This window comes from Pipra filicauda, unplaced genomic scaffold, assembly GCF_003945595.2.
Source record: "Pipra filicauda isolate LSUMZ 115617 unplaced genomic scaffold, ASM394559v2 scaffold37_size4185640_pilon, whole genome shotgun sequence".
Lineage (NCBI taxonomy): Eukaryota > Metazoa > Chordata > Aves > Passeriformes > Pipridae > Pipra > Pipra filicauda.
This window is the reverse complement of record NW_024104509.1, coordinates 2,949,630-2,966,302: the sequence shown is the minus strand read 5'-3', so window position 1 is coordinate 2,966,302 and position 16,673 is coordinate 2,949,630. Positions and strand designations below refer to the sequence as shown.

The window sequence follows — 16,673 nt, the reverse complement described above, 5'->3', positions numbered from 1 at the left end:
TTTCTGAGAGCCCTCCTAGAGACTATCATAATTTTCTGTCAGTCCTTCTATAGTTCTGAAACTATACCTTTAAGACTGTCTCCAGTCTTACCTAGGCAGCAGAAAGAGAAAATTCCTCCAACTCTGAGATTTACAGAAAAATCATAAAATTACAGGGTTGTAAAGAACTGCTGTTTCTGCACTTCCTGAAGAGCAAGGAGGTAAATTCCTGCTTCTTCTCTATAATGACTTCTGGATAAGTTCTGCAGCATGACCTAGGGTGAAGCTATACTAAGCCCAGCAGGTACAAGAAAGGAGTGGGAAGCAGGGGAAATGTGTCTGAAATAGAGGGCAGATACCCGCTCCCCTCCTCTTGCAGCGTATCTACTGAGCTCTATTCAGCTCTGACAGACTGCACTGGTAATGGCACCAAACTGAACCAGAATCTCAAAAGGACTCAGGACAGGAGTAAAATAAAAACAGTGACGACACACAACAGACATCAGTTGGGCACCGTGTGATTCAGCAAAAAGGATATGCCCATCTAAAGGTTAGAAATGTCCCTCATTAACTGATAGAACGAAGGAAGAGCGGAAGTTCAAGGGGACTTACACACTCTGAAAATGTGGGGCAAACACGTGACATGTGTCTTCACATGCAGTAGTGTAATCTCTGGTCTGCACTACCAAAAAAAAAAAAAAAAGCAGTCCCAAACTATCTGCAACATACAGGATAGAAGAAACTCTTAACATTCCTTCAGAACACTTTAGCGGACAAGCTCTTGCTGTGTCACTAATTACCACTTAAAACAAAGCTTACAGATGACTCACTCACGTAAGGCCCAGGTCTTTCTGATGTCATTCCCTGAGTGCAACATACCTCACATTCCAGGCAGTGGTGAAGTCGGGGTTCAGCAGCAGCAAGGTACACGTGATATCTATCAGCTCTAAAACGATAGAACAAGAGGCACCACGATTAGCAATGATTCACACACAGCAGTGTTCCCTCTGCACTTCCTTTAATCCCTGTCATTCCTCTAAGACTCTCTGTCACGGGCTGCTGTACCTATGTATGACCATCTCTGTAAAATATTGCTGTCTCATTCCAGAAGAAATGATTGCTTAATTTAAGAGGGAGCAAAACCTGCCATATCCTCCCTTTTTATTATTTAAAATAATGAACTGAGTATGCCCTCAGCAAGGGAAAAAAACATTATACAGAATCCTTGTGTATTCAGCAATTTAAATTGCACACAAACTGTATATATCAGAAAAAGAGAATTCTTCACAGAAAATCCAAAGAATTTAAATATGATAGTACAACTAAAAATATACCTTACTATTTCAGTACAAGTCTGAGCTGCAGATGACTGCCATATACCACACTGTTACAAAAAATATACACACTATAAAAAATCTGCAGCTAGAAAAATTAAACACCATAACCATGAATCAGGATTACAAAATTACTCTACTATTAAATTGCACAGAAAAAGTTTGAAACTTCAAAGAAAAACTTTAAATACATTATGAAGTGCTTCAGACTGAGGTTTTAAGACTAATCCACTAAAAAAATCCAAACAAAAAAATAAACCATGTTTTCCATCCTGCATTTAAGCACTGGCTACTGTAGATTTATATATTACACTTATTTTTAACAATGTCATAAAAAAAAGACTGAGGTATACAGTTGTTTAGGATGGAAAAATAATTTCATTGTAACCTAGTCCTTCCTTTCCCTTTGTACTCCACTGCACCATTCCAGCAGTTTTGGGTCCCATCAGGGAATCAGTGGGGATTCATGAGGCATCTCCACTTAAGCTTGAGATACCAAGGACTGTCATTAACCTCTACTCTCTGAAGGCACAGCATCACATCAGTCAACCTGTCCTGAAATCACAAGTCTTACATTTACACAGTAATTCTGCAACTGACCAAGAAGTTCTAAACTGAATGTGACTATCCAAGCTTTTACTGTCCATAACGTTTGGCTACATTCTCTCCTAATCAACCTGCATTTAACATACTAAATTCACTGTACTTCAGGTGACTTCCAGCAAATAAGAGGCACTTCATTACTTGAAGGAAAAAAAAATGGTATCTCATGGAACCAGGTCTCTGGTTAACGCAGTTAATGTGACTGTAAAATGAAATGTGAAAAAGTCAGTGATGAAATGCAACAGTAATGGAACATACATTAATGCAAAACGAAGAGGGACATGGCTTCATGTATCTTTGAAACAAAAGTTAATACTGAAGAGAGTCAAAAAGTGGAATAACTTTGTATATAACTGTATGACTGATTGATCATTTATGTCTGACAAAGTAATTTTGTGTTTCCCATGGTGTTCTTCCTTACAAGGAACATGCTAAACCATCATATAATGAAGGGGGTTGATGTGGGGTGTGGTGTAGAATTCTTTAGCATATTGTTGATTTTGCACTAAGCTGCGGTATTTTGAAAATTGTCTCAAGGAACTAACTTAACTTTCTATCTTCACGGGTTTTAGTTAAGATTATTTTTTCCTTTAATGAAAGATTTCCTTTTATACCCCTCTTTGTTGGCAAGGAGTGAATTTCTTATACGCACAAAGCTTCTTCCTCATTTGCTGCCTGAAGTACAAATATTTTCCTTTGATTTACCCAATCCCTGAACCAGCAAAGTATTTCAACACTTATTTAATTTCATGCAGCTGAATATCCCAAGTCAAATAACCAGGATTCCTCACATATGTAAAATTAAACATCTACCATGTGGTTTGCTGACTACTATTTCAGTTTTACCTTCAACTTAAGCAGAAGCTGTCTACTATTTTATTCATTGTTCCATTACAGAGGTTCGCTGAACATTATCAAAGAAAAGATGCAGACAAAAGGAAAATCTCAAAGTAATACTCAGTACTTTCATGCCAATGTTCTTTGATGCTTTCTGTAAACAGTAACAAATAAAGATTCATGAAGTGTGAATTCTGAGCCAGAGATGTCAAATGACACAATTTAGTAACTTCTGAGCCACTTTTCATTGAAAAGTCTTATGACAAACCCGGCACACAACGTCAGTAGTTGCCAGCTATTTCCCTCTGTGTTGGTAAAAAACCCATCATCTTTTATTTACAATTTAAAAGTACTTTCCACTGGATATATTTTAGGCAAAGTACAGCATTGCAGGTGCTCACAATGAACATGTCCTTTTGTATATTAAAGTCTCCCCAGCTGAAAAAGGAGAAATAAAAAAATACGGCTTTTTAAAATATGGCTGTATCCAGGTTTTTAGATATTCTGGAAGTAGTTTGCAGTAATTTCAGAAGACTATCTTGAGATAATACAAATACTATGCCTGCATAAATTTTAAAAATATCAGAGAAAGGATAAAAACATATTGTAAAATTAGGTTCTCTACACTGAAACAGTATTAAGAGAGCAGTCATGGTTGTGGATTGCAAGCATCCAAAAGAAACTGTAACTAAATTACACATCTCTGACAGTAACCTATCAGTGAACGACTATGAAGCACTTCCTTTTTCCAGGATCCGGCCAGAGAAAATATCAGACACCACACCTGAAAGCAGACACTTGAATCAGCACCCTGTTTTTATCCTCTGTTCTATTTTAAATGGCTTACAGTGATTTGAACAAAACAGAAGAGGTAACAAGAGACTACATTCACAATCACTGTTTATTACAAGCATCAACAGAATACACAACTGAGTTTTAAAGCAGTAACAAATAAATCTATCCCTTCACTAGATTCAAAAGAAAACAACTACCTGCCAAATTCCAAGCACGCACTTTTGTCTAAAAAAAGGAAACTGGAGCAAAATTCCTGATACTTCAAACAGAGAAAAAAAGTAACATCTCTTGATAGAGTATACCTGCTTATGACACTTCAGAGGTAATTCTCCAAGGCCACCTGGGAAAGACTTCCACCTTTTTCCCTTCACCACTGCAGTTCAGTTTCTGCTAAAACTTCCTACCAAACGTGAAACTCAGTTATGGTAAAACATATTAAACTTCTTTACAAACATGTTATTAACATGAGGGCCTTGATCATGTTTTACATTGGTGACACAAAACCTCAGCAGACATAAAAATGCTGTGGATCACACATTTGAAACTGACTTTGGTAACAGAAGAGACAAAGGAGAATGGTGTTTCATTTTCAAAACAAACCCAAAAGTTGCAAAATACAGGCAGTAATCTAAAATTCATGCTACTGCAGTATTCATCCACACAGTTTTATGATCTGCATTTTGAGAGGAAGGGTTCTGCAAGGTTTCATCAGAGAGGGAAGCAGAGACACTCCTCAAGCAGTCGGTGCACCCACCATCCTGGCAGAACCAGCAGGTGCAACAGTGTCACGATAACACAGTGCCTGCACTGGTGTGACTGCAGCAGGGTGGCAACACACCAGCATCCAGCTGCCCTTTAGATAACAGCTATCAGGGGTCATCGGACACCCAAAAACGTGACACAAATCTCAGCATGTGTAGTTTGGCTTGAAACAACAAGTTTCTGTCTGTGTGAAAACTTCAAAGGGTAGACTTTACCATAACAATTAATTGAGACCAAAAATGAAGTATCCCCGCAGGAGATCTGCAGCATGATCACAATACACATCACAAACTCCTGTCTCAGACCTGTAAAAAACACTGTAATGACAACCACCGGTGTCGCTAAAACTGGCTGTGCTAGTAGGTTCAACTCTTTAAATGCTCAAGTTTGTATCTCGCTATGTCCCAGACTCAACATTAATTATATTCCCTATATTAAAGCCCTTTTTATTAAATTTACAATACTTACATTATTAACCTTCTCTGCCATTTAATGTTACTCTTCAAAATGCTTGCATTATATATCCAGTTTGCAAGAAGGAACTAAAGTGTTTCATAAATCTAGACCCCCACCTTCAGGTAAAAAAAGAGTAGGCAATATTCACTGCCTTTCATTCATTCATTCATTCATTCAAAGGTTCACTAAAGACCTCAATCTTCTCTCTCTGTATCATCCCCAAATGCAAAAGAAACTCAGGTGCACATTTATGTAAACTCAACTACACTATCTGACTGCCCCTTACACTACAGTTTAATGAGGATAAGTGCACAGCTGGCTTCATCCACTTAAAGTGAAACAGAGTACAGTAACAAAATACTAGAGAAAAGCAAATGCCAGTTATATCAAGAGAGGGATGTTAGTGACCACACATTTTTTCTGATCTGCACAGGCCTACTCTCAAAGCCTATCTGTTTGAGACAGTACAACACATTACCTACATGATGACTAAATGCCAGTTTGCATCAAATATTTGCTACTATCCCTCTACTTAAACATAATTCTTTAACTCACTACTTCATAAAGCAACCTGGGAGATTGCCTTTGCTATAGCTGCAATCAATACAAGCCGGTGAATAGGGGCTGTTTCGTATGCTTCAACAGGGGAAGACAATCCCACACATTTTAGCACACAATGGACACAGCCAGTGCCTTATGGATAGATTAATTACATGCAAACAGAAAAAAAATAAAATACGATAACAGCCCCAAACTGAAACCCAGCTGCATGTTAAAGATCTGAACTTTTTAAGAGGTCACAGGGTGCCCTTCAACAGAACAGATACCCCTCTGAGAAACAAAAATGTGAAAAATACCATAGCAGGTAGAAGATATCAGAAAGAAGTCTTAAAAAGAATAAACATCAGAAATAAGACACTGAGATAAGCCTAGCATAAGAACATTCTTTATTCCAATTGCTATTTAGAAGAGACTGCAACAACAAACAAAAATTTCATTTCATAAACTAGTTACTCGTTTTCATTCTTACTCCAAACTGGACACTTACTAAGCAGTCAAATATTTCCTGTGTCACAGCTATTTATAAATCTTTATTTTGAATTTTTTAAAAAACATATACTAAAGAATCTTTCATGCAAGTCATAATAAACTAAAAACCAAACCAAAACAAAGAGATGAGAAAGGAAATAAAACTTTACAATTATCAAGACATATGGACTAATGATTTCTGGTACTCCAATATCTGAAACACATTGCACTTGTTTCTTATTTCAGATACATGTATCACCAGTCTTCCTTCTAAGCCAGGAAAGCAGGAGAAAATTCCTTCTGTATCAATTAACATCACTTCCATAAATAACTTACTGAAGTAAGTTGTCTCTCTCTAACCTTTCCAGCTTGGGTAAGAGAGAAAGGATTTATATTTTCAACTCAACTTGTTCAAGTTGGCAAAATGCACTACCCAAAGCCTGCTCTTCTCCTCAGAAATAATAATTTCTTCCATAACAGGTTGAACTGGAATTATGAAGCGTAAGTGACCTGGAAAAGGGAATTGAGTGCACTCTCAGTCTGTCCGCAGATTACACCAAGTTGAGTGGGACTGTTGATCTGCTGGAGGGTAAGGAGGCTCTGCAGAGGGATCTGGACAGGCTGGACATGGGCTGAGGGAAACTGTATGAGGTTCTAAGGGGTCCTGTCCCAGGGTCACTGTAACCCCATGCAATGCTATAGGCTTGGGGAACAGTGGCTGGAAAGCTGCTTGGTGGAAAAGGACATGGGGGGGTTCGCTCAGAACTGGCTGAACACGAGCCAGCAGCATGGCCGAGTGGCCAAGACGAACAATGGCATCCTGGCTTGGATCACAACAGCGTGTCCAACAGGACTACGGCAGTGACCGTCTCCTTGTACTCACTGACACACCGAGGTGCTGGAGCGAGTCCAGAGAAGGCAACTGGAGCTCGTGAAGGGTCTGTAGCCCAAGTCTCACAAAGAAGAGCGGAGGGAGCTGGAGTTGTTTAGCCTGAAGAAAAGGAGGCTCGGGGGAACCTTATCACTTCTATAAAACTACATAAAAGGTAGCCAGGTAGGGGTCAGCCTCTTCTCCCAGGCAACTAGAGACAAGACAAGAGAAAATGGTCTCAGGCTGCACCAGGAGAGGTTTAGGTTGGATATGACGAAAAATTTCTTCACTGAAAGTGTTGTCAAACACTGGAACAGGCTGGCTAAGGAAGTGGTGGAGTCATCATCCCAGGAGGTATTTTAGAAGATATGTAAACACTCAGGAACATGGTTTAGTGGTGCACTTAGCAGTGTTAGGTTTATGGCCGGACTTGATAACCGTAAGGGTCTTTTCCAAATTACATGATTCTACGATACATAAAAAACGCGCACTAAGAACCACATAATATACTATTCTCCAACTGGGTAACTTACCATCTTTGTTCAGCCACTGTTTTCTTTGTTTGTAGAGGAGAAGTTTATTGTGGACATATGGCAAAAGAAACTTGACACACCAGCTCTCCACACCAAGCTTGTTTTCTACCAGGACAATAGGGCTCCGGTTATACCTGGCTTCAGGGCAGGGTATTAATCCAATTTCATCTCTTAAAAAACAGAAAGAAACATAATTAAACTTATTTCCAGTAGATAACAATTCTTTTTCTCAATGGAGCATGCTGGCAATGCTTCCCACCCAATCAGTCCGTCATCTTTTTTCCTTGTTTTTGCTGAAATCTGTAATGTGAAAAGTTTTATTCCATTTTCCCAAAGATCCTAAATAAGGAAGGCCCCTTTTTTTTCTATATTTTTAGATTATCACCTATGCAGTTTAACTCAGCTGAATTAACACAATAATGTTTATTTTCTTTAATAAACAGGCAATGGAGCTGTAACAATGCTACTGCAAGGGAAACAAAACATGCTAACTTGTACAGGCACTTCACTGATCCAAAGCTACCCACGTGTGCCCCGCAGCAGCATAATCAGGTGCTCTAAACGAAAAGATCACACAGAAGAAAATCACATAGACAGTCACATGCTCGCTTCCTCACGTCCCATTTTTCATTGTCCTATGCGAGGTAGCATGATCAACAGGGGGAAGATTTGAGACACAGAGGCTAGTCTGAGTAAAACGGCAACTCTGCATGAGGGACTTTAGCCTTTAAAAAAACAGTGACAAACACAGAACTTGTGCCAGCAAACAGAGCAGAAGAGACTCAGTTGTTTAGTTTCAATGCGCCATACCATATTTTACTTTTTCCTCAGGTTTCTCTAGCACGTAACGATATTGGAATAGCAGTTTTAACAGCTTCTTAAAAAAACCCACAGGTTGTCAAGCATTCACACTTGTTTGGACAGAAAGCAACATTATTTTATATTTTGCATTATGCATAATTTCTCCACCAACTCCTGTTCAGTGGAAAAATTTGTTGCTAGAGAGGGAAATCCTCAGATCTCAGGCAGGACAAAGAAGATTTCTTGTGATCTCAGATAAAAAGTGAATTCCCCACCTCAAGTCTTCTCAATAAAAGATCTATAGATACACTTGGAGTGTCAACCCCTCAACCTCAACTCAATTATCTTAAATGAATTTTGTCACTGGGTACTTTGAGTGTACAGATTTAGTTCTGTGTCCTTACTGGATTACTAATAAAGTAATCACAGTGACACAATGTGCTCGTTTAAGAATGTATTTGCTTATTCGGAAAACAGATTTAATCTTCCATACATCACAACATCAGAAGCCGTAAAGAACACAAGTAAGGTGAACTTGAGGCAAGACACTTGCAAATCATGTGGTTCTGTTTCCAAACACACACTCAGCTCCCTTAACCTTCCCTGGCCATCTGAGGACAGAGGGAAGAAAAAAAACCATTCTCCTACCCCATCACCAACAAGCAATGGGTATCAAACCAATATCCTAATCTGTGCTACTCCATTTAACACAAGTTAAGCTCTTCATGAAGCTAGTCAGATTAAACCTAAAATGACATTCCAATCTACTTATTTCAACACGGTATCTCAATAACCTGAAATTTGTACTTACTACTGGGTCTTTTCTTTTACGAATGTTAAACCCAGCCAGCCAAACTACCTGGCCTTGCATATAAGGACCCAAAAGTACCCAAATAAAATGAAGATACAGTCACCCATAGCTTTGTTCATTAACTCGGTGAATTACCTTAAGAATTTACCAGCTGTAACTTACAAACAGAACACCAAAGCAGGAGAGAAAAACAGTAAACAGCAAGGAGAGAAAAAACGCCAAAGCATACATTCACACCTTCACTTTCTACCAAATACAAAAAGTCTGACTCAGGTGAGCTGTTTCACAACACTGCTTTGAACATGCCAAAATGTCTGACAGGTACAGTCTGCACAAAGCTGACAAGTCAGCTGGGAACACCCCAACTCCAGAGTGCACTCAGGCAGTCAAAACCACAAGAGGACTTGTCCACTGCATAGCGAAATTCACTAAGACACAGTGCAATACAAACAACGGTTTATCTGGTAACTACTCAGTTTTTGCTAGGATGCAAACCAGGATCTCTCATTTGGTAGGAATCTTGTCTCCAACACTGTGTTATTGTTTCTGATGATCATGTGGTTCAGAATCACAGAATATGTCAAATTGGAAGGAACCCACAAGGATCATTGAGTCCAACCCTTAGCCCTGCACAGGACCATTCCCAAGAGCCACACCATGTGCCTGAGAGTGTTGTCCAAACACCTCTTGAGCTCTGTCAGGCTTGGTGCTGTGACCACTTCTCCAGGGAGTCTGTTCCACTACCCAACCATCCTCTGGGTGAAGAACCTTTTCCTAATATCCAACCTAAACCTTCCCTGACACAACTCCAGGCCATTCCCTCAGGTCCTGTCACTGGTCATCATACAGAAGAGATCAGGGCCCGCCCCTCCTCCTCCCCTCACGAGGAAGTTGTAGACTGCAATGAGGTCTCCCCTCAGTCTCCACTTCTCCAGGCTGAACACACCAAGTGACCTCAGGCGCTCCTCGTAAGGCTTCCCCTCAAGGCCTTTCACCACCTTCGCTGGCCTGCTCTGGATGCTCATTAATAGCTTAATATCTTTCCTCACATTGCATTTAGTTCCTGAGAAGCAAAAGAATTAACAAGGCAAAATACCAGTAAAATGTATTTATATAAGGTGGAGTGCCTATCTCACACACAAAACAATTCATTCAAGCCACCATCTATTTATGCTCCTGAAGGTCCCTCAGGTGTGTGGAAGGACTAAGTCACACAGGGCAGGTCTGCCAGCCCAGGAGACCCTATTCAAAAATAAATACCTGCAGCCTCTGCTCCAATCATGTACCCGAGGAAAGATTCTGTAATAGGACTCACATGCAGACATTGCTGAATTAGTGCTTGCAAAATGAAGCCACTGACCACGTAAACTGCCCCTGGCCACATGACAGAAGTTGTGCCTGTTCCTATGACAGGACCGCCCAAACTCTTTGCAGGATGGAGGATGCATGCATTTAGATGAAGTGACAGGTGCAATCTGCTCACAATACTGAAGATGACACCAGTTGAGGGCTGCTGTTCATTGGTATTTGTACTGTCAGACACATCATCTAAAGCAAGGTTCAATTTCTCTCCCTAGATTTCCCAGTTTTCTGATATTATTTCTTGAAGTTTAGGAGTTACTCGGTGCTTTCACATTTACTTTCCTCAAAGCAAGGACCACAGTCTCATTCCAAAAATTTCATGCATTATCTCAAGATACACATAAGAGCACATTCCTAAAATACACTGTGGAAGCAGTCAGAACTTAGTGGAAGATTTTAGGTGAGCTGTCACGAAGTCTGCAGCCACTACAGTGCTTCTTAAACCTTAGCTAAGATCAGAGATGTGCAAAATGACATCTGTAGTGGCACAATCCAGACCTTAGACATGGTACAACAGTACTGACAAACCATTGCAGGACCTGTTTCAGTAGTCCCTGTCTGTTGACTCAGTCATTCAGTGGCCCTCCCCAAAAGAAACCCTAGCCAACCTACTTTCAACTTTTAAAGCCATGATGATACAAAAAACTTCCCCCTTTCACAAAACTATAATACCACAGTACCACTAGGGAAGGAGGTATTTCGTGTGATGATACCATGATGGGTGTTCAGCTTTAGAGACCCCACGTGAAGGGACTTTCATTTCTTTTCTGGAAGATCATCTTTAAAATAACACAACCTCTCACCACAGAGTTAGACAAAAGGGTGTTAAATAATGGCCAGGAGATCTAAACGAGGTACAATCAGCGGACATGACGCAACTGCGGTTCTACTGGCAATAAAGACCAGACTCAAGTAGTTGAATATTTCTGCAATTATAAGAACTTTAATACTGGAAGACAATCCAGAGTATGGGCACAGATGTATATTTTCACATTAAAATAAGACTCATGAAATTGCTATGTGGATAATGAGTTTACAGCATCTCAGAGGTAGGGAAGAGGGGACCTAAATCCAAGAGTTGAAATTTCTTCTCTTTATTGTGCAGTGTATCATATACACTTGATTCTCTTTTACAATTTCAAATAATAGACTAACTTGCACGTTATGATTAGTGATTATTTTCATGGCACTACCAAAATCTTTCATAAAGAAAAGAACAGTAATACATTACTGAAATCCAAACTACTTCTAGCCCATATTTACTTCTAACAAGCTATAAATATGACACTTTTACTGTTTAGGAATTTCCTTTTGTTTGCTCTCACATTAATCTCCACTTGATTGGAAACTTCTGCGGCAGTAACAAAGTTCTGCACTGATAACCCCTCTCACCAAGTACTATAAGCAAATTATTTTTACTTATTATGGTATATTTGGAAGTATCAGTGCTGCACAAAAGTATCAAATAATGAAAATTACATTGGCTAGACAAATGTCATACTCCACCACATACAGACTTCACAGAGTATGTTATTTTCTGAATCCCCTGCAGAGAAATTTGTAATCCCATCAAGAGGATTCTTGACTCAGAGCCTTCAAACTTAACAGAATGAAGTGTGGTATTTTTAGAACATTAAGAACGACAAGAATTGAGACAGAAAAAAATATTTGATCTACAGTGACATAAACAATTCTTGGCAAAGCATAAATAGTACCCTCAGATTTTGTACACAAATGCTGGGCTACCATCTAACAGTTCATCTTTCCAGTTATGTCCAACAAATCCATGAACTTTTTTGACAAGCACATCTATTTCTGCTTCACTTTACATCTAAAAGAACAGCAAAGTTCAAAGAAAAAGTATGTATTGATCTGTTCACTGTTGGTGATCTGTTCAGATCCAGTGGAATAGCTCACATACAAGACTTTGCCAAGACCTGTGGTTGGAAGACTGGGTAAAAATACCTCGCAGTAAATTCAAAAGACGCCTTAGAATATTGAAAACTAGCATGCTGACACAGTTATCTAACTAAGGAAAATGGAGTTATCAGAAAGAAAAGGCAAAAAGAATTTTGCGCTGTATATTTACTTAGAAGTAAGCTCATCTTAAAAAGATATACAGTCTTGTTGCAAATTTCATTTAAAGCAAAAAAAAAAAAAAAAAAAGAGAGAAACATAAATCCTAAATTCTACTTAGTCTAAAACTGTATTTTCAGAACTTTTCAGTGCTGATCCTATTTTAAAGCTTACAAAACTACGAACCTGCCAAAACAACACATCCATTCTGAGAGACGTGAAGTGGGAAGGTGCACAAACAGTCAAAAACAAGGGTCAATAAATACAGGAAAAGAGGTGAGTAGGGGACAAAAGTATGACAAGTGAATAGGAACATTATGCCTGTGGCAGATTCCTTATTTTCAGTGAAGCCAGGTAGATCCCACAAAAACGAATTCAAGCCTGAATCCAAGCCTGGATTCAATTTTGATCAGCATCAGAATTCATCTGATGCTGAATTCAAGAGGATACCTTCTTTTAGGGTCTGCAGCTGATTACAACTGCATTGGCCACCAGCAGGAGGACAAGGTGCAGATACGTGAAAACATCCAGATAGCAGAGCTGCAACTTAGATTAGCTCAGGTGGTTAGAGCATGGCGCTAATAACACCAAGGTTGTGCGTTTGATCCCTGTATGGGCCATTCACTTCAGAGCTGGACTCGATGATCCCTCTGGGTCCCTTTCAACTCTGACTATTCTGTGAACTATGTGAACCTTGGTGCTCCAGAGGCAGAGAGGCAGCACAGCAAAGGGCCCACAGCCTACACTGGCCTGCATGGTCCCACTTCAAGTAGTGTTAACCAGTCAAGAAATCTAGCAGACAGAATTGCCACTTTTTCTGCTTTGGGGGATAAACTTGCAGTAGCTTGTGCTTTCTCACCTGAAGCATGACACAGTGCATCAGTCTCACTGCACACAACTCTTGCAGTGTGCTTTCATCTCTGAGATTATATTTATGACAGAAAACTGCAACAGCAGCATATCCTTCAAAAACTCAGTTTGCTACCAATAAACAATTCTGGTGAAGGAGTGGGAACTAAGAAGAATCAGAACATTCATTCATAAATATCGACTGTTTACAGCACATTATGCCTCACATGCTAAAAATGAAGCTGAAGGCAAAACACAGTCTTTTTTTAAACAGCATCCATATGCTGCATTTTAAAACCTGAACACCCACCCAAGTTGCTTACTACATTTACAGAAACATGAGGGTATTTATTCTAATTCTCTCTTTTAAGCAAAGGGATAAATTAAGTGCCATAAAATTTCCTACATAATTGCTTAGCCTACCATTTTCTGGAACAGATTAATAGGCCACCACCTCAGAGACTGCAGTGTTCCCAACCGACACAAATACACCTCACTTAAGTTATGAAGGTGTTATTCGTTATGCGGTACCTCATTTGCCATAACCAACATGGAGCTTGCATAAATAGATAGAAAGATGCTTCCCTAAACCACTGGTATCTTAAAACAATGGCTGTGAAGGAAAAAGAAATAAGGGAGGTACTTCAAACAGGGTGTCTAAGCTGGTCAACAGTGAAACCGAAAATAAAACACAGACCATCTGCCCCACAGATTGTTGGATAAATCTGATTCTCACAAGGCAGCCATAACTGCAGTTTGTATTTTCACGGTCATTCTATCTCCTTCAAAACAACACACTGGCATCTCTATCAACAGACACAGATTTGAGGTTGGTATTCACACACTGCACTGTTTGTGTAAGGGTGCAATTCAGTGGGCTTCAACCCCGAGCTTTGTTCCCACCGGCGCCGATGCTCTACCAGGCACACACAGACCTCGGTGCGTCCCGCGGGGCTCGGCAGGGCTGACCCACCCGCCCGCAAAGCTCAGCCCCACCCCGACGCTGCGATGAATTTAACACCAACAAAAGTCAAGCGCGAGGAAAGTTCACTTCAGAACTTTTCTTTGAAAATATACTCATCGCTTCCAGATTCCGGAGGCCCCGCTGGTGACTCGACATCGGTTCTCGCCGCCAGGCTGTGGATCCCCAGCGGCCGCTCAGGGGCCCGGGCTCCCGGGGCAGGTCCGCGGCGCTACCGGGGGAAGCTGAGGCGGCTGCAGCGCACCGGACACGCGGGGGCACCGCGCCCTGCCCCGACAGGCACAGGTGCCACGGCAGCTCGGAGAAAATCCAGCTGGCCACTCACGGTGTGACCTTGGGCCCGGCAACCGGCCCTGGCCCCAGCACCCGGCCCCGGCGGGACCCGCACCCCGCCCGCCTGCCCGCGGCCGCGGGGCGAGCACGGGGCGGAGGGCGGGCAGCGCTCCCTCCCTTCCTCCCGCCCGGCCCGGCCCCGGCCGCACTCACATGTGCGGGTTGCGCTGGAATGCGTTGCGAATGTCCTTCACGACCCGCTGCACCAGCACCGCCACCTCCTCCGGCGACTCGGCCATGTTCCCGCAGGCCCCGGCGGCCGGCGAACGCTTCCGGGGCAGCGCGAACTGCGGGGAGCGCCGGGCGGGACGCGGGCAGGGGCGGGGGCCGGCGATGTGCGCGTCACTTTGTCGGCTTGGGCTTCTCTTATTTTAACAGTCGCGCTAGGCGCTAAACCACGTATCTTTAAACGATGAGCAGGTGTGTATAGCCTTCCTTGACTCCGAAGAGAGATGGGAGCGCTTATCTTCAAGGCTGAATGCGGAGAGGCGATTGTAGTTCTGCATCCTAACTCTTGCGTTTGATTGTCGTTTAGAAATTAATACGTTATTCCGAAACAAGTTGTTTCACAAGGCATTAACTGTGCATGACTGAATTGTCTCTTATTTGAAGGCTTGAAGTGTCATCATCATCATCATCATCTGCTTCCTTGTTACCTCCAACCCCCCTCCCCCGAGAAGGCCTGGTGGACCCTTCTGCATGTTCTCCTTCAGGAAAAAAAAAAAAGAAAGACTGAAGAAAAGTGCTCAGTCATATGTCATCATATGTATAAAAAACCAGAAAGGTGGATGTCCCTTAGAGAAACACTGAATGTGTTCTTACCTGCTGAAGTTTGCAGTTTTTTGCTGGATTTGTAAGTAAACCAGCCTTAAAGCTGAGATGTGTTTCATGTTGCCTCTTGCATTTCTGTTAGTTAAATTTTGTTATATTTCAGTGACTGCTGAAAGGTTACAGTGCTTTCTTAGGTTGTTTTCTGCATGCATGTTCCCTGAGAAAATAATTTTAGGTGTTTATAACCTTTTAACCTATAAATTGCTATATTTTTCTACATACATACCATATTCTTGTTTTCACAAAGTGCTTTGTTTTTGTTCTGTTTAGGCTCATATTCCTCTGGTTGAAAGTTAGGTAGAGCACATACCCTGGAACTAGGAGCCAGGATTTCCTGTTTTCCCAATTCCCGTGATTTTCTTTTTTTTTTTTCATTATTCTGGACTGGAGATTTTGTTACAACACTAATTTCTGTAGATAATCTGAGGATCTCTTGGTGCTCCCACATGTCAAACCATGTAATTGCAGAATTCTGAACTATGCTGGCCAAGCAGAGCTCTTTACTCATAGAATATAGTATGGAGAGAAAGAAAATGCAGTTATGGCAAAGAAGAGATTCACATAGGGATCTTTCTCCAAGAAACTGTAGTTGACTGGGCTGCAGATTTGAAGAGAATAGCATCCTGAGACTCTCTCTGGGTTTTTTTCTTCTGAGTTACCTTGTGGATCTCCTAAGATGAGTAAATTAAGGGTCAAACGCTGGTACAGTTCTATTAGACACCTTTTTAATAATGAAACTGTAGCTGCTGGGAAATGCTTGGACGTGAAGACAGGGACGATTACAGGATCGCCACTGGTACGGATTCCAGAGCCTGCCCCAGGACAGTAGGGGGCGAAATAGCACCTTATCCCTCGTGCTTTTAGGGACGTGACCCACCTTGGATTGCAACTCCGGCTGCAGATGGATAGATGGATTCCCTCTCTGTGGCTGTGCCAAGAAAATGCCATGGCTGACTCCTCTTGATGAGAATGCTGTCTAGAATACTGCCTGTGAATTTACAATACGGATTGACGTTTGAATTCTACTCCTAAAAAAACCACGGAGACATAAAAGCATACTGCTCAGGGCCTTTCCTAATATTAAAATCACTTATTGCATATTTTTTTGCACCAACTAGCTTTGATTGTAGGCTTGTTTACTAATGGATTGTTATAGCTTCATACTACTATTTTTTTTTTGGTGAATTTTCCACACCAACAGACTTTGCTAGGATAAGATAAGCTTCAGGTTTGATTGTTTGTCTAGCTCGGGCCTTGATGACTGTCCTATTGAAACACACACCCGCTGGAATGATTAAGGGAAACCCCATCTCCCTGTAGCCACGATGGAGAGGTCGGCCCAGGTGGGGGGTGGGGTGGGGAGCATTAGGCAATGAGCCTTTTAGACTGGAGTGGTGGGGGGTGGGGTGGAATTTATTCCACTTCTGCC

At 41.3% G+C, this 16,673-nt stretch overlaps 1 protein-coding gene across 2 annotated transcripts in view; it reads right to left on the bottom strand.

The window, feature by feature from the left end:
* PTAR1 (protein prenyltransferase alpha subunit repeat containing 1) overlaps positions 1-14,686 on the bottom strand; it is a 34,904-nt gene extending 20,218 nt beyond the window's left edge. For both annotated transcript variants that reach the window (XM_027752139.2, XM_039384821.1), the window contains exons 1-3: positions 14,567-14,686; positions 7,200-7,369; positions 859-925 (exon numbers count right to left, since the gene is read on the bottom strand). In XM_027752139.2, coding sequence (XP_027607940.1) covers positions 859-925; positions 7,200-7,369; positions 14,567-14,652 — 323 coding nt within the window. In that variant the 5' untranslated portion in view covers positions 14,653-14,686. The remainder of the gene's footprint in view (positions 1-858; positions 926-7,199; positions 7,370-14,566) is intronic.
* Between the last annotated feature and the right edge of the window lie 1,987 nt (positions 14,687-16,673).